The sequence below is a fragment of the Carassius carassius genome, chromosome 33 (genome assembly GCF_963082965.1).
Source record: "Carassius carassius chromosome 33, fCarCar2.1, whole genome shotgun sequence".
Classification (NCBI taxonomy): domain Eukaryota; kingdom Metazoa; phylum Chordata; class Actinopteri; order Cypriniformes; family Cyprinidae; genus Carassius; species Carassius carassius.
This window is the reverse complement of record NC_081787.1, coordinates 16,407,330-16,426,107: the sequence shown is the minus strand read 5'-3', so window position 1 is coordinate 16,426,107 and position 18,778 is coordinate 16,407,330. Positions and strand designations below refer to the sequence as shown.

The 18,778-nt window shown below is 38.9% G+C and overlaps 1 protein-coding gene across 1 annotated transcript; it reads left to right on the top strand.

Moving 5' to 3' along the window:
* Positions 1-103: 103 nt before the first annotated feature.
* LOC132113842 (protein FAM193B-like) lies at positions 104-18,207 on the top strand. Its single transcript, XM_059521867.1, has 10 exons — positions 104-441; positions 2,694-2,969; positions 4,128-4,311; positions 7,328-7,543; positions 11,814-12,222; positions 12,311-12,497; positions 13,698-13,931; positions 14,792-15,830; positions 15,932-16,007; positions 17,266-18,207. The coding sequence occupies exons 1-10, from the start codon at positions 277-279 to the stop codon at positions 17,360-17,362; spliced, it is 2,883 nt and encodes a 960-aa protein (XP_059377850.1). The 5' UTR covers positions 104-276; the 3' UTR covers positions 17,363-18,207.
* The last annotated feature ends 571 nt before the right edge of the window (positions 18,208-18,778 follow it).

The window sequence follows — 18,778 nt, the reverse complement described above, 5'->3', positions numbered from 1 at the left end:
CTGTATTCTGTCACCTGGAAATATTGCCCTCATTAAACATGGAGTCCTCGGGTTTTCTCAAGCCTAGTGAGGCCGTTTGCCATCAGTACGTATGACCCCTGAACCCACTCGAGTGTGTGTGTGTGTGTGTGTGTGTGTGTGTTAGCCCTCCGCCATATTCACTGTTGTCTTGCATGGTGAAAGAACAGGAGCATTCGCGACTGCTTACAAGAACCGAAACTGTGTTTATACACCGAACCTGGAGACCAGCCGACGGGCATAACACGGACTAAAGCGATGGCGAGGAAAAAAAGCAAGCAGCAGGGCGTCGCGGCCAAGGATTTAGTGTCGGGACAGCAGCAGCAGAGCCTGTCGAAGAAGCCCAGCGATGCAGGAGCAGCGGCGGCGGCAGCAGGAGGCGCTGGCGGTGGAGGAGATGCAGGAGCGAGCAGGACCAATCAGGTAGCTAATGCTAACTCGTACATCCAGCAACACACCTCCTTGAGCCGCCTCGGACTGTTAGCGACTTGATTTTGGAATGATTTTAACGGGTGCTTTATCCTGGGCTCTGCTGCACGTGCAGTTATTTGTGTTTTCGCGCTTATTTTGCGTTTTTGTAGCGCCTGATTAGCGATGTCCGATTCATGAACGACTCGGATCTTTTTGTGTATCGGTTCACCAAAATTGTTTCAAAGGATTCGTTTACGAAGAGGACTGAGTCTGTCAGAACAGTTCTTAAATCAAAACAACTGACTTACTCACTGAACCGAGAACTGTGTTGGACGTGTCCGATTCTCCAGTGATCCGGGCTATCAACTCTACTCTTTATTACAAGAGACGTTTCAGACATGTATGATTCAAAATGGGCCGAAGCACTTAAGTGAGCTAATAGTAAAATTATGAAAAGTATATATTTAAAAAAAAAATTTTACCAAAAAAGTGCTGGAAACGTTTGTCAAAATTTATTTTCGTGAAAAGCCTTTACTCGAACATAATGGGGTTTTAATAAAACCTCTTTTTATTTATTTGATCAATGAAATGTGTAAATGTAAACGAGTTTAGTATAACTCAAAGTAAATGTAAATTATATTTAAATAAAAAATTAAATATCTTAAAATATATTAATATATTATATATTAATATATATATTTAAATAAAATTATATTTATGTTTAATTTAAATTACATTTACGTTATAAATGAATTTAATTTGATTTGAAGAGCTAAATCATGTCTAAAAAAAACTAAGATGGGACACATGAAATTACACATAACGCTTATTAATAACACTTAAAAGCAAAAAAAAGAAAGAAAAAAAAGAAGCAGCTTGACATTTGATGCCAGGTGTGAGGTGATGACGTATTTACGTCCGGACGTGAAAGAATATCTAAATCTGTTTTTGATCCGGTTCTTTGCAAAGAACTGTTCGAATGAACCGTTTCGCGTAAATGAGTCGGATTTCCCATCACTACGCTTGCTCTCGAGCTACACGGGCGAAGCAGCACTATCTCGCCCGCCACATATGCCAACGATATAAATAAATACATGTATTGCCTTCAAAGCATTCTAATAGCCGCAAGCAGTGCAGTACCTTACATCTGAATGTTTTATACGACACTGATTGTATATGAGTAGCTGGTCAAAGAAAGTACGTGAAGCACAAAGCTAACAGTTTGTTGCTGTCGTCTGCTGTGGCTACTAAATTATTCCCGTAGAGATCAGGCTAACGCGGTGCTACTAACCCGGCCACGGAGTCTCACATTATGTTCTGACATAATTACCACGTGTTTGTGCATTAAATTACTTCAGAGGCATATTTACTATGTGCCAAGTGTTGCATTATTGCCATGCGATTCAGTTCTGCTAGCCTTTCATAGTTACCAACCTGCTAATATGATTGTTAATACTTTAAACACTCTAAATGTTACATTTGCAGAGCACAAATACATACTTTTTGAGCTGATGTATTTAACATTATGAATTTGCGCTGATGGTGTACAGTGGTGTCTCACAGTTTGGTATTTGTTTTGGTGCCTTACAGTAGTCTTGCTGAACCTTTCCATAAAAATGTTATTGTCAGAATAGCTCTATGTAGAAAATGTATATTCCTGATGTGATTTTTGTGCATTTATTTCTGTTTTGCAATGTAACAACTCATTTGCAAAGAATCATGCTTTAATTATTGAGTTTCGGCTGTAAAAAACTTGCCCCCCTGACCAGTCAGTCATTAACTCAACAGACAGCATTTTTGTATAAAGGTTTTTTTATGCACTTGTTTCAGACAGGCTTCTAAAGCACCATAACATTATCTCTAATGATCTAGATCAAATTAAAATGAGCTTTGGACACAACCAAGAAAATATTTAATGTCTGCAGTGCTTATTTCCTTGTAGAAAATGAATTGTACTATGAACAAAAATGTAATTCATGAACTCATTTAACTTAATTTTACTCCACTGGATGCCTTTTTAAATGTATTTTTTCTACCAACCACTGAACCACTTATATCAACCGTTCCTGTGGTCTTGAAAAACCTGGAAAGATGAGGGACTTTAAAAATATATATTTTTTAGGCTTGGAATTTATGAAAATGAGCAGTTATTATTGTCAAATTCTTTATTTATTATTACTGTGTTGTGGATGTAGCTAACTTAATTAGTCTGTTTTTATTCATTTATTTTTTTTAATTCTCATGCATCTTCTGTCTTCCCACAGTCCATGCACACCTGCTGCTTGCTGTGCCATCGGGAGTTTAAAGACTGGGGACCAGGCCAGGTGAACGGGCTCCCCAGTCACGGGTCCAAACTGGCAGAGGCTGTACCCGCGCTCTCCCAGGCTCTGCGGAGGGAGGTTCCAGGCCGTAAGCTGGCAGACGCCGTGCCTTCGCTCTCCCAGTCACTGTTGGGTGAAGTGCCGCTGTGGATCTGCCAGAGCTGCAGGAAGAGTGTGGAAGAGGAGGAGAGGAGAACGATTCAGGAGCAAACTGCGCAAGTAATTGAGATTATCTCTGGGGTCATTCATAGAAATTCAGATTTTACGGACTAGGGAAACAGTCAAAACTAAAAATATGATCTTTATAACTTCAGAATATGATGAATGTTGTGTTGAATGTTGTGTGGAGAAATAAATTGCGCTTGATAATCTGTAATGTCTAAACTGTACTCTATAGATTTCATTGCATTTAATTCAAAATATGAAACATATTGGTAAACAGATCATGCTAAAGTTTGCCTAGCTTTTCTAAACCATTCTTGGTAATTTGTGATTTTTAACCAACCAATATCGCAGTGATTAGTGGCTATATGAATTGGATTCCCCTCAAGGTCATACTGATGTGTTCAACAAACATACATTTTAAAAAAGATTTTTCAAAGTTGTATATATAAAAAAAAAATATTGGAGTGCAATTTAAAAGAAAATTCAGTTTCAGTATTTCTAAAAAAAAAAAAAAAAAATCACGTTTAATTCAATGTGTTACTTGCCATTTCTTTGTAATACTGAAATGTACTAGCAATTTTTGAGTGAAAATTGTTTATACATCAGTTACGTAATTTCATACGTAGCAAACTTTTTTTGTAAATTATTTTTAATAGTATTCCTTAAAAATGTAATAAAATGTTAATTAAATTACATTAAAAATGAAATAAATGTGAAATCAAAATAATTTAAAATGCTAATAAAAATGTATCTTATTAATTAATTAAACATTTTAATATTTTCTTAACTAATGCAATGATATTCCTATATTAAGTGTGTATCCAAATAATTTTTAGGTCTACTGTACATGCATAGAGTTGTAAGTTGGTACTGTATCAATTGAACCATTTTTGGGGCTTATTTCTATTGGAAGGTTGCACTAGAATTGCAGGAGATACTTCATTCCCGTTTTCTGATGTTAAGTTAGCATCCTTTCTTTCATTGGATGAAGAACACTGTTACAACTGGGAACAAAATGGTCCTCTTCTTTTGACCGGAAAGTTCAGTATGTCATTGAGGACAATCTTGTGTACACAACAGCAACAAAAAATCTGATAGCACTGACATGTCCGCAATTTTCCATGCACCTTGTAGATCCCTAACAGTTTCCGTAGATGTGCATTTTGAGGTGTTTTTGTCACTTGTCTAAAAGATGAATGTGTTGTTACTCAGGTGCTGCTGTCCCACTCGTCCTCGTGTAAGTCTCAGAGCTGTGGGAATGGTTATCCTGAGCATAGCTCGGTGGATTGGGACCCCAGCTCCTTCCTCTCCGCGCGCAAACTTTCTGGTCTGTGGAATTCGGCTCATTCTAATGGAGGATCTCAATGCAACCACAGTACAGCTACGCTTTCACAAAGTATGTCTCTTTTGCTTCATTACATGGTGATTCTAGTTGGTCAGTTGCAGCATTATGTGACCTTCTCAGTCATATTTTAGTTTCAGCTTTAATATCACTCCATAATTTCTTTTTTTTCTTCTGATTAGGAACTCAAATCAATATGTCATGCTCATTTATTTATTTATTTGGTGTTTAGCTGTTTAATAAGTTGGATAATGTACAGCAGTGGTTCCCAACCTTTTTCAACTCGCGGCCCACACATCCAAACATATATGTTTGCGCGGCCCACTGCAAAAAAATTTTATAATAATAACTGACCCCGCTATTGTACGGTTAATAACTTAGTACTCAGAAGCTAGATTGTTAACTGTATTTATTGAATGAACTAGGGCTGTGCGATATGGGGGAAAAAACTTTGTGATTTCTTTGATCAATTTTGATATTTCGATTTTAATCACAATTTTGACGCACACATGCTTTACAGTAGTGTTGTCAAAAGACCCGGTACTTCGGTACCAAGTCGGTACTAAAAAAATTTAAATGTCACGGTACCAGGTTTCTTTAAGTACCGGTAGTACCGAGGTCCCGTTCAAACCCGGTTCAGCCATAGACAATAAAAGAAAGGGTTCAGCGCTATGATTTCAGCGAAGCAGAAAACGAGGAAGGAATCTCAAAATCCAGTCATGAAAATGAAACTTACATTTTAATATGGACAGTCATGGAATTTGTCAAAGCATAAATTAATCAAATCAAATCTCCAGATGGACCAGTATCTGTAAATGTTAAGCCGCAAAAGTTGTTTGAAATATGAATCCGTGTTCTGCGCGTCTCTGTGTGAATTAATGAATGGCAGAGACGTGCGGGTTTGTTTACTACATAGACTGAAGCGCATGACGCTTGCATTAATTTCAGCATCTGAGCTTCAGAGTTCTCTCTCCATCAAGCGATCTTTTCAGTTTCTCACACATGCAAAAGAGAGAGAGCGAGAGTCTTACCACGCTGAATCGACACGCTATATGTAAACTATTCTTTGTTGTCTTCTCCTGTCAAAATAATGGAGTTAATTTAGAATTATTCATTCATTTTCGAACAAGCAGAAGACATACCGGTTTCTCCGGTAGTGGGCGGAGCTAATGCGCAAATGTCAATTTCATTGGCTGGCGCTGATCTCTTGCCGTCCCTGTTTGGTTTCAGCAAATCATTTTGACCGAACGCAGACAACGTGAATAATATTCATGAGCCCAGCAGCTCATCAATTTATAGTGCATTGTATATACATTAGTATGATAGTAGAATTAGTAGTAGTATTATCAATACTCAAATGACAAATATGCATTCATTAGGCCTAAAAGTTAATTTTTACATAAAGGCATTGTGCTAGAAATATTACTATTATTTAGTAAAATGTATGTGATACTGCTACTGTTGAAAAAAAATAATAAAACTTTATTTTTTAAAGAAATAAATCACAATATTTCTTCCATGTTTTAATTTTAATAGCAAATTCCCTTTATTTACCAAAAATAAATTTAAATTTCATAAATTAAAAGACAAATTAAATTTGTGTGAAAACTTGTTTACTGTTTTTCATAATTATATAACTTGTAGAAAAACTTTAAACACAACTGTAAATAAGTATAAATAATGGCATTGGTTTTATTTTTAGTGCTAAAAAGTTATTTTTTTTTTAATTAGCATATTTTTGTGTTTTGCTTTGGTACCGAAATTGGTACCGAGAACAGTGGATTTTCACTGGTATCGGTACCGAATACTGAAATTTTGGTACCGTGACAACACTACTTTACAGTCATAAATGCATTCAGGATGAATTTGAAACATATTTCCAAAAGAAAACCAATTAGAGCTTTATCAAAAAGTTGTAATGTCTCTAGAACAGACATAAGTCAAAATAATCACTAAAGGTGTAACAACATTTATAGACTTATGGCAAAAAATAAATAAAATATAAATATATACAGTTATGTGTGCGGTGCAGAAGCAGCAGAGAGAGTGCATTATTGTAACGCGAAAGCACATTAAAATAATGCACGAGAGCGAATCTCTCCGCTCGCACGCAGATTTCCTTTTGCTCTGTCACAAAACCAGACGAGATTGCTCAGATACACGCTGCTCTCACCCGGAGAGAGTGTGCGCACTTAAAACGTTTCTCATCACACTTAAACTGCGTCCTGTGCACTCACAACTCTCTCTATGCTCATGTGCTAGATATTAATTTTCGCACGTTTTTATTTAAAGCCTTTTACCTCGTGCAGTGTGAACGCTCTGATCCGTTAACATGGGCTCGGAAAAAAGGCGCATCGCAGACAGTGTGTGAACCTGGAGTTAGGCATATGCCCAGTCTGTTCTGTTCTTGCAGTAGGCGCTGCATTCTGATTGGATCAGATAGCATAATGCGGGAGGTCAGAGCCGCGGAAAATCTTGCTATAAAGCGATTTAGAAATCGCGCAGGCTCAAATCGTTATTTTATGACGATTTCTATTAATCGCACAGCCCTAGAATGAACTGGCAATGAACAGAAAATAACTCGGACTGGCACCGCTCAGCAAAACGGGAAAACCAGATCCAGGCAGAGCTCGGCAGCAGGTAGACAGTCAGCGGAGCAAGCAGTCAGGGAACATGTTGACAGCATTTATGCACGTTTGAATTTGTTGTTCTGTAGCATATGCAGCAAAAATATCTAAGATAAATTGGCGGTTTATTCTTAAACCAATCAGCAAGCTCCAATAGTGGAAGCATAGTTACAGTTTAATATTTATTTTTTGTTATTTAATTATATATATGAAATATATTATTATTTATTTTATTAGTAATTGGCGGCCCACCTACAATACCATCTAGTGGGCCGTGGCCCACAGGTTGAAAACCACTGATGTACAGTATTGTGGCAAAATAAAACTCTGCAGCAGACATGATCAAACTTTTCTGGTTTTCTTTTTACAGATGTACAAGAAGTATTTAGTAGAATTTGGCTGTAGAAATAAGACAGACTGACTGTTATTTATTGTCCTGAAAGGCGGAACGGTGGGAGCAGCTTGCCATGAGAAGAGATCTTCTCATGACGCTCCCGGGAAGGCTGCTAAAACATTCGGGACTAAAGTCTGTCCTTACAGTCATCCCGCATCCCAGAATTCCAATGTGGCTTCTCCTGGGACACTGTCTTCCTCCACTGATCTATGTAAGACCAACCCCAAGCACTTCAAGACCATGTGTCGACGACCAACTCCTCCAGGTACGAACACAATTCATGCCACAATATGAAATATGGGCGACACTTAACATTAGGTTGTAATTTTTAACATTAGTTAAAGGCAGGGTAGGTAATACATGTATAAACAACTTTCTTCCAAATTTGTTTAAACTTTCTATATATATCAATGCATAATTAAAATGTAAATACTCTGATAAAAAGAGTATAAAAATCGAGTGACTCTAGACCGTTTAATCTGTATTAAACACAGCTCATTATTTCCATTTCGGGACGAAACATAGGATTGGCTTAGGCGACTGTCACTCTCTCGCAACCATGGCAACCACCCTTTTGCCACACATGACCTGCCCACTTGCGCGTGCATGTTTGATTTGAGGAAACAGCACGTTTGATTCAACAGGCACGGATCCTAGGAATACCAAAACAATGGCAGAGAAACAGCAAGCAAAATTCACAGTACCAGCCTATGCAGTTAGTGAAGGCAAACCAGGCAAAAAAAGGAAGACAGTAACAGTACAAGAAAATGCAATGAACAAAAAGTCTTTGGATAAACAAAGAAATAAAACGCGAGTTAATATCGGCGTGGCTTTCCAGCGATGGCGAGAACTGAGGGAACTCAAGGGGCTGAAAAGTGATTCCTTGATGGCTTTATTTCTGCTGGACAGGTAAATCTTTCTTTTTGTATTTTGATCATACATATTTTTTTCATGAAGCATGTGTCATTAGCACACGTAGCTGCGTAATATAGCTAACATAACATTACTTAGCGAGCCATAGTAGAGGCTTTGGAAGGAGCCCAGAAGGGAGGGGGTGGAGTGAATGGAAATAATGAGCTGTCTTTAAAACAGTCGTGAGAGGTCTACAGTCACTCGATTTTTATACTTTCTTTTTCAGAGTACTTACATTTTAATTATGTATTGATATATAAATAAAGTTTAAACAAATTTGGAAAAAAAGTTTTTTTATACATTTTTTTTTTTTACCTACACTGCCTTTAATCCATAAGGCCCAACATGTTTTTGCAGCATTGTTAATGTAGGTTAATATTAATTTATAAATATACTATTTTTAATTCATGTGCATTTATTACCCATTTACTAATTTTATTTTATACACCATAAAATGTAAAAAAAATATATATATATATATTTGTATACACTACCGTTCAATAGTTTAGGGTGGGTACGAGATTTTTAAAAATTTCTCTTATGCTTACCAAGGCTGCATTTATTTGATCAAAACTACAGTAAAACCAAAAATATGGTGAAATATTATTGCAGTTGAAAACAATAAGTCCATTGTATAATTATATTAAAAATATAATAAGTCCATAATAATAAGATTCATGAGACCTTATGCATAATCTATTATCAAATGTAATTTACCACTTTGTTTAGCTGATTTTACATACAGTATCAGACGTTGTTTTCAATCTCAGTGTTTCTATTGATGTTGTGTGTAGGGATAGACGATAATAGATTAAGAGGTTGAAGTGCTTGTTCTAATTTTAGCCCAGTGTTGCAGTAGAAAGGACTGAAGGAGATGGTGTGGGAGAATATGTGTTAGAGATGCAACTACAGGTGCATCTTAATAAATTAGAATGTTGTGGAAAAGTTAATTTATTTCAGTAATTCAGCTGAAATTGTGAAACTTGTGTATTAAATAAATTCAATGCACACAGACTGAAGTAGTTTGTCTTTGGTTCTTCTAATTGTGGACCTTCTTGAAAGTATGTTAATTTACTGTACATTTACTCAATACTTGGTAGGGGCTCCTTTTGCTTTAATTACTGCCTCAATTCGGCATGGCATGGAGGTGATCAGTTTGTGGCACTGCTGAGGTGGTATGGAAGCCCAGGTTTCTTTAACATTGGCCTTCAGATCACATTTTTTGGTCTCTTGTTTCTCTTTTTTTTTCCTCTTGACAATAGCCCATAAATTCTCTATGGGGTTCAGGTTTGGTGAGTTTGCTGGCCAGTCAAGCACAACAACACCATTGTCAATGAACCAACTTTTGGTGCGTTTGGCAGTGTGGCCAGGTGCCAAATCCTGCTGGAAAATGAAATCAGCATCTTCAGAAAGCTGGTCAGCAGAAGGAAGCATGAAGTGCTCCAAAATTTCTTGGTAAATGGGAGCAGTGATTTTGGTTTTCAAAAAACACAATGGATCAACACCAGCGAATGACATTTCACCCCAAATCATCACAGACTGTGGAAACTTAACACTGGACTTCAAGTAACTTGGGCTATGAACTTCTCTAGCCTTCCTCCAGACTCTAGGACCTTGGTTTCCAAATGAAATACAAAACTTGCTCTCATCTAAAAAGAGGATTTTGGACCACTGGGCAACAGTCCAGTTCTTCTTCTCCTTAGCTCAGGTAAGATGCCTCTGATGTTGTCTATGGTTCAGCAGATTCCTTGACACGTCTGTGTGTGGTGGCTCTTGATGCCTTGACTCAAGCCTCAGTCCATTCCTTGTGAAGTCCATTCAAATTCTTGAATCGATTTTGCTTGACAGTCCTCATAAGGCTGCGGTTCTCTCGGTTGGTTGTGCATCTTTTTCTTCCACACTTTTTACTTCTACTCGACTTTCTGTTAAAATGCTTGGATACAGCACTCTGTGAACAGCCAGCTTCTTTGGCAATGGATATTTGTGGCTTACCCTCCTTGTAAATGGTGTCAATGATTATCTTCTGGACAACTGTCAGATCAGCAGTCTTCCCCATGATTGCAGCCTAGTGAACCAACCTGAGAAACTATTACGAAGGCTCAGGAAACCTTTGCAGGTGTTTTGAGTTGATTAGCTGATTCGCATGTCATCATATTCTAATTTGTCGAGAATTGGTGGGTTTTTGTCAAATGTGAGCCAAATCATTACAATTAAAAGAACCAAAGACTTAAACTACTTCTGTCTGTGTGCACTGAATTTATTTAATACATGAGTTTCACAATTTTAGTTGAATTACTGAAATTGAACTCTAATTTATTGAGATGCACTTGTATTTACCAATGCCACAGTTTGTTTCATTTTGCTGTTTTGGAGCCATGGTTCAGTTAGGTTCTGTTTGCTGTGGTTCATAGCATGGCACCAGCAATGCTAAAGCACACTAGTAGATTCACTTTTAACTTAATAATTTAAATAAATAAAAATTGTTGGACAGTATTACTTAAGCTACATAAAAATGCATGTGCCTTGGATAAATAAAATGGAATAGCCAGACAATAAGGAAATAGTTTCATAACCATATTTATGCTATAGTGCATAAATGTTTGCAGGAATTTCCAGCTTTATAATAGCGAAACCTGCGGGAATGTATAAAATTATGCACAATGCCCTTAATCTGGCAGCGAAACATAGCAAGCTCTAAAAATACAAAGTGTTATTATAATAGTGTTCTCATTATAATGATATGTATATGACAATCATAGTTATTAATATTCTGCGCTGAAGAGATAATCACCGTAGTAGGCCTACATTGAAGTGCTTTACTGCAGCATAACTCAACCAAATGCATCTTTTATGAGATAAATAGTGTATATATACAGTTCCACAAAAGGCTGTGAGTGGCTGCACAAGCGATTGTGATAGTCATGAAGATATAACTCTGTGGGCACATTCTTTCCATAGCAATGCCTGAAACATGGCATATTCTTTTACAATCATGTTCTCATTATAATTTTACGTAGGCTATATGAGAGATTGTTTTCTGCACATGTTGCCCTTAATGGTACATTCCTTTGCAAAGTGATTGAAGCAATTCAAAACCATTAAGGCCATATGCATGTGAAGTATCTCTGCAGGGGGCGCGGTAGGCCAAGAGAGTAATGCGGTATGTACCGTGGCTGGTGTATCACTTTTTTTTTGTTCGGTTTGAATATCGTTATACCCTTATGCATGCACAACAGCTTTAATGTAATTAGTGACATTTAACATTTGAATGCATTTACATTTATATACTTTTACCATTTACTCATATTGCACTGCATTATGTAGTGGGTGTGAACCACAAAGCTTTTAAATTAACACCATGCCCCAATGTGTCAAGTATGTGTCAGATTATGATAAAATTTTTATTGTTGCTGTAACAGTCACATCCAATTAGAGCATTTCGATGTTTAATAAACTGTAAGGTGAGATGATGAACCAATGAAGTTTCAGTGGGCTGTACCATTGGATGCAACAAAAATAGAAACAAAGCTACCGATAAATTGTCCTTTTGCCAAGATTTAAACTAAACAGACATCACCTAAACTACTAAATGACTAAGAATTGAAATATGCTATTTTCTACAGGTGAGGCGTTCCACCCAAATGACCACCACCAAGCTGCAGACCTGTCAGTGCCGCCCAACAGTCCAACGGGCCTCTCATCCCAGCATTCCTCACTGCTGCCTCCCAAGCAAAACTCCAGTCAGCATGTTCACATCAACTCCGCTAGTCCGGGGCTACCTTCGCACGCTCCCTTCACCCCGCTGGTACCAAACGTTCATGCTCCTTCAGCTAAGCACTCGAGTGGGGCGGACAGTCCGGTGGCTCTACACAAGCCCAGCGCCTGCAAGAACTCCCACATTCCCACTGTTAACCCACAACACAGCAAAATCAGCAACTCGTTCACAGGGTGCAGTCACCCGTGCAACGGACACAGTAACGGCAGCTCTGTAGCCTCCTCCAATGCTGGCCATCTAACGTCTGGGACGTGCAGGTGAGCATCGGTGGACGTACAGTGGACATTGCTTGTTTTTATTGCTTAATATTTCTGTGTGTTAAGTTGTGTTGTTCTGTATTTACAGGGACCAAGCGTGTAAAGGGCACAAGTTGCCCAACGGGTCTTTGTGTCACGCCCCACCCTGTGAAATTGAAGAAGGAGACGATGAGGACAGTAGCTCGGAGCGCAGCTCTTGTGCTTCCTCCTCCACCAATCAGAAGGACGGGAAATACTGTGACTGTTGCTACTGCGAGTTCTTTGGCCACAACGCGGTATGTTTTCTTTTAAAGTGACCCCATTATACAATTTTTACGGTTCCTAATATTGTTTTGGGAGTCTCCTACAATAGGATGTAGCGTGTCGGAAACGATTCGCCTATTTCAGTAGTTCTGTATTTTGAACGTTCGATTGAAAATATAAACATCTATTATTTATCACACTTACAGGTTGTTATTCAGTGGAGTAGCCGGTCCAAATAAACAGGAAACTTATCCATCTTTCAACAGCAAGCGTTTTGAGAATCCCGCGTTGAACTCACAGAGATTAGAGTCGTCAGTAAAATGACGTGTTTGTGGGCGGGGTCAAGTTGTTTGCTGCCAGCCAACGAAGAACATAGGCGCTCGTTATGCAAATGTGTTACCCCGTGATGTGTACTGTAGCTGTCGACGATAGTTGGACTCGAATTACTAACGACTCGTTTCAGCTGTTCAGAGTCGATTTTTTATTTTGGGAGACAATAACTTTATTTATCATGCACTTTCAGCTTTACAACTTTGCAGATCGTTTACATTCACATACAGCTACATTACACACTGCATGAAAGGCAATATTGGAAATGTCATAATAGGGGCAATTTAAAGGGTTTCTGTGGGTCTTAAAAAGGTTTTAGTTAGCCATTGCACAAATTAAGACCTTAAAAAGTTCCTTAAATCTGAGCAAAAATTCTTAAATTCATTGTGTGGAGTGACATTACTGTCGGATCCAATATATTTGTCACTGCATCGTCTTTCTGAAAATCCTGTCGAATTGTATCTTGTTTGTAAATGAATCCACAGTAAAATGAAGTGAACAAAGGACCAAGTTCTTACTGATGTGGTCTGGAACTTCATTAAAAATATTTCATCCACTCTTTCCTAATGTCGGGATCAGACATGCAGTTTTTTTTTTCTTTTCACAACTTGGCACCGCACAGCATCTTGTTATCTTCTGAGCATATTTATCGTTTGATTTCTGTGAAGACCTGCGTATATCTCCTTCGTTATTTACACTACATTCAGTTCATTTTGACATAATGTGTTCCCTGGAATTTATTTCTTAAATTTTCTTTACTTGGTCTTAAAAAAGCTGTTTACTTTAATTAACCTGCAGAAACCCTGTCCTAATGCTCCGTCTTTAATCTTTAGTCATTGCACTGCACATTATGTTTGCGTTTTGTCTACCATAACTAAAAAGATTTGATTTCCTCTGTACAGCCCCCAGCCGCCCCCACCAGTCGGAACTACGCTGAGATCAGGGAGAAGCTTCGGTCCAGGCTGACCCGCCGTAAAGAGGAACTTCCTCAGAGGCAGGATCTAGATCCGGCAGCACCGAGTGCCATCGACCATCGAGACGTGGATGAACTCCTGGACTTCATCAACAGCACAGAGCCCAAACCTGTCAACAGTGCCAAGGCTGCAAAACGGGCACGGCACAAACAGAAGAAGAAGGTGCACTGTTTGTTTTGTGTCTACATGTCCTGAAAAGAGATAATTACAGCTGTCATTATTTCTGGTTCATTTGTTACATCGGAAGTGAAAGATCCTGAATTCTCAAACGAAAAAAATAATAATAATAGAACTCAGAGAAAATAAAATAAGCACCAAATCAGAAAGATTTCTAAAGGATCAGGTGACAATGAAGACTCAAGTACTGGCAGCTGAAAGTTCAGCTTTGCCTTTAGAAATGACAAAAATATTTAAAATAAGAAAATATATTTTAAAAATACAGTACTGTGCAAAACCCTTAGTCCACTGCTATTTTCAACAACTAAAAATGGTTTTAAGTCAGTTATTTCTATCTTTTGCTGTAGTGTGTCAGTGGGAAATATCATTATTTTCATATGATATATTCATATGAAAGAATATATATTCATATTATTTTCGCCATTTATTGTGGTAATGCACTGAGATTTTTGCATGTACAATAGCAAGTGCTCCACACAGAGATCTGATTTCATCATCATCATCAACAGAACAAACTCAGACAGACTAAATCCAGAAGAACTGTGGCAACATCTCCTAGTTGCTTCAAGAATCCTACCCCCCCCCCCCCCGCCCCCCCAAAAATATGACCAAATGTGATCAAAAACTATTTGAAAAATTCGCTTAAAATATTATGTTTCCGTTAAGACACTGTTTTGATGATTTCTAATGTGCTTCTGTTTCAAGATTTTACTTTTTTGAATCTCTGCCCTCTTTGATTTCCAGAAATAGTTTATTTTAAGGTCAACTTGCTTATTGCATTCTTTATGCAAATGCAGCATTTACTCTTCCATGATTGTAACTGATTTCTCAACAATCTTCATCAGGAGAAGGAGAGGGCTCTTCAGGTCAGCGTCGATGCAGCCAGCAGTGAACCCCGTTCGGCATCTCCCCCCGACCCCATAGATGATTCGACTCCGGATGGGGAAGCAAACAGACTGTTGGAGTGGCCTCAGTTGGAGCTGGAGCGAGTTAATAGTTTCTTGACCAGCCGTCTGGAGGAGATCAAAAACACCATAAAAGACTCCATCCGTGCCTCCTTCAGCATGTACGACCTCAACCTGGACGTCAACGACTTCCCAAAGAAGGCGGCGACACTGGAAGGAAACCATCTGCTATCTCACCTCAACGGATCTTCTGATCTGCAGCAGATAGACTTGGATCTGGCTCCGCTCTCTCTGAGGAACTTCAAGAGAGACCTGGACATAGTTAACGGATGGGAGGACACCACCACTGCAGCCAAAGACATCCAGAGGCTCCACTCCACGCCAAGTCTTTCCAAGCTCATCCGTGTGCGTTCACCAGAACGAAGCCCAGCCACGGGTTCAGAGTCCATCCAGCCTGGCACTGCATCTGCGGCCAAGCCCAACGATGCGGTCCTTGAAACCAAAACCACAAATGGAGCTGGATCCAAGGCAAAGAAGGGTAAGAAACAGCAGAATCAGAGGCAGCAGGACCAGGTGACTCAGGACCAGGTGTCCAGTATGAAAACAGCAAAAACTGAGATGCACCGAGTGCAGGAAACGAGGGTAGTTGATTCAGATAAAAGCACCAAAGGTGGATCCAAACAGAACCACCAGACTCAGCAGCAGGCAGACTCGCAGAAAACGGGAAATAAGAGAGCAGAAGAGGTCAAAGCATGCAAGCAGTCATCCAATGGAGCCTCAAACGGTCATCACAATACAGGGTCCAACACGCAGAGGGGGAAGAATGACCTCTCGGACGCACGGGGAAACAGGTCGGAGCATGACATAGACACTAAAACCACATCCAATGCTCCCAGTTCACAGCAGCAAGCACAGCAACCGAAGGGAAAGACTAAAAATAAGAACAAAAACAAGACGGAAAAATCGAATAACACAATCGGTAAGTGATCTTTGGGCAATAGCAAGTTGGTATGGTCTTGTAGGTCTGTTGCATCAGACCAGTTTACAGCTCTTCATCATGTTTTTCCTTCTCCCTGATAGATGATGTGTTCCTTCCCAAAGATGTCGACCCTACGGAAATGGATGAGATTGATCGTGAAGTTGAATATTTTAAGAGGTATAGTCCAGTCATTACCGAAGACAAACTGCTCTGTCAATTAGCGGTGTTTGAAAAGCATCACTATTAATTAGGGCTGTGCGATTAATCAAAATCATAATAAAATCACGATTTGAGCGTGCGCGATTTCTAAATCGCTTTATTGCACGATTTTCCGCGGCCCCGACCTCCACAGTATGCTATCCGAACCAATCAGGATACAGCGCGAGAACAGCACAGACTGGGCATATGCCTAACTCCAGGTTCACACACTCTGTCTGTGATGCGTAGCCTTTTTTCCCCGAGCCCATGTTAACGGATCAGAACGTTCACTCTGCACGCGGTAAAAGATGAGAACAGAAAAGGTTAGAAATAGAAAGGTGCGAAAAGATTTAATATCTTGCGGATGAGTACAGAGAGAGTTGTGAGTGCACAGGACACCAGTTGAGCGAGAGGAGACACGTTTTAAGGCAACGTGTATCTGAGCCTTATACAGTCTATGATCTCAGCATGCGCGTCTGGTTTTGTTTACAGAGCAAAGGAAATCTGCGTGCGAGCGGATAGATTTGCGCTCGTGCATTATTTTAAAGTGCTTTCGCGTTACAATAACGCGCTCTCGCTGCTGCTTCTGAACCGCGTACACATAACTTACTTTATACGCACTGCAGACGGAGTGAGTGTGAACCTGTATAATGTATAACAAATCAATTTCATCACCTGAGGCACTGCTACAATGACCTCTATGACCAATGTATGGCAAAAAAGAAAAAAAATCCCTGGACACGGGTTTTATTTTATTTTATAATTATTATTATTTTTTGCCGTATAGACATTTTGTTTGACATCTTTACTTAGTGATTATTTTGACTTATGTCTGTTCTAGAGACATGTTACAACTTTTTGATAAAGCTCTCATTGGTTTTCTTTTGGAAATATGTTTCAAATTTATACTGAATGCATTTATGACTGTAAAACATGTCTGTGTTTGTCAAAATCGTGATTAAAATCAAAATCGCAAAAATGATAAAAAAAATTATGATAGGTTTTTTTTGTCCATATCGCACAGCCCTACTATTAATGTTGTTGTTTGTATTTAAGATACAACAGAGAAGTTTTTTTTTTATAAATATCATTTATGTTCTAGTGAGATGTCACTGTCAGTGCATCTTACCAGTGCAGATATAGAAACCCACATCACATTACAGGTCATTCTTGGGACAAGATTGTCATAGAGATGTAAAAAATCGTAACGTGTTGCTTAACATTGTTTTTTTTTTAGGTTTTGTCTTGACTCTGCTAAACAAACCCGACAGAAGGTGGCTGTGAACTGGTCCAACTTCAGCCTCAAAAAGATGCCCTCAAATGCAGCTCAGTAACAGATAGGTGATGGCAAGACTGTACTAAAAACCAGTTTGGCCTTTGGTTACTTCACTCAACACCTGATCGGCCTAAGGTTTCTCCCTCTCACATGCCACGGGACCTTGATTTTGACCACCAGTCATCTCAACTCGTTTTAATTTTACCTGTTGTTCATGGGGGATCACACTGCATCCTGACCTCAGTCTGAAAACTTGCATCTTGTTATCGCTAAAACAAGTTTGGGTACTGATTCAGTGCATCTACATGCTTTATATGTCGTATGTACACAGTTGTTTTACAATAAAAATGTTTTAAATTCACAACAATGGTGCGGTTTGACCCATCACGCTTTTTACAGCTGTTCATGTGTTTTAAAAGGTACCTCTATGGTTGCACCATCATGCATTTTTGCATACTCCACTCACCCTGCAAATATACTCTAAGTCTTAGAATAGATGCAAAAAAATGTGGGGTTTTTGATCATACAAAATTCTAATTGCTGAATCATGTCTGATTGTCATAATGGAAGCAAGGCAGCAAGTACTGTTGTGTTCACTGATGTGTTTTAGTTTGCAGAACTGTCCATGTGAAATACAAAGGTCTGTTTCGATTATGCTACACCCATGTAATTTCACAGGCGACTTTGTAAGGCCAAGTGCAGCTGTGACAGTTTATATGCACAAAATGTGAACCGTGCACATGTTGACTTTGTTGTCTTTTAGAACAATGAGAGCATCAGTACCTATCCTTACAATGTATGATGTGTGAAACTGTTTTGTTTTATTACTTTGGACGTTTTTAAGAAAAGAAAAAAAGGAATCAACACTAAAAAAAGAAAAGAAAAAGATTTTAAAGACCTGTATCCGTTGACTGTCACTTTTATACACAGAATCTGAGGCTGAGCAGATGAGCTATGTTTCATTTGCATGATGCGTGAAAACTGACAAGTATAGGCAACTACAAATCTCTCCCTTGTCCTTCAACTCCTAAACTGACTGTTGGCAAAATTCCCTGATTCCCATACTGGATTCTTAAGGTAGTATCCCTGCTGATGGTGTGGTGGTTTGGATCTAGTTCTGTGCTGTGACCACGTTCTCGATGGTGTTGTTGTGAGTTTCAGTTTGTAGTAGGTTCTCCAGCAGTGCACCCTTGTTTTGGCTGCATGAATTTATGCATTAAGACACTGGCAGTAGTTCTGCTTGTGTAGTTTCGGTCCACTGGTGCGTAACTAGACCTGTTCACAAATGTTTTCATTTGTTACATTTGCAAATGATTTAAATGGGCTTCTAGATTCCCCTCAATGGTATGGCGCTTGTAACATCTGGTGGCCCTTGCCATAGCTTTGTATGTCTGCGTCATAGTAGTTTACACATGTATCCCTGAAGCTGAGCCCCTTCTGGTAAAAATCCCAACTACAGATATGACACTTATTA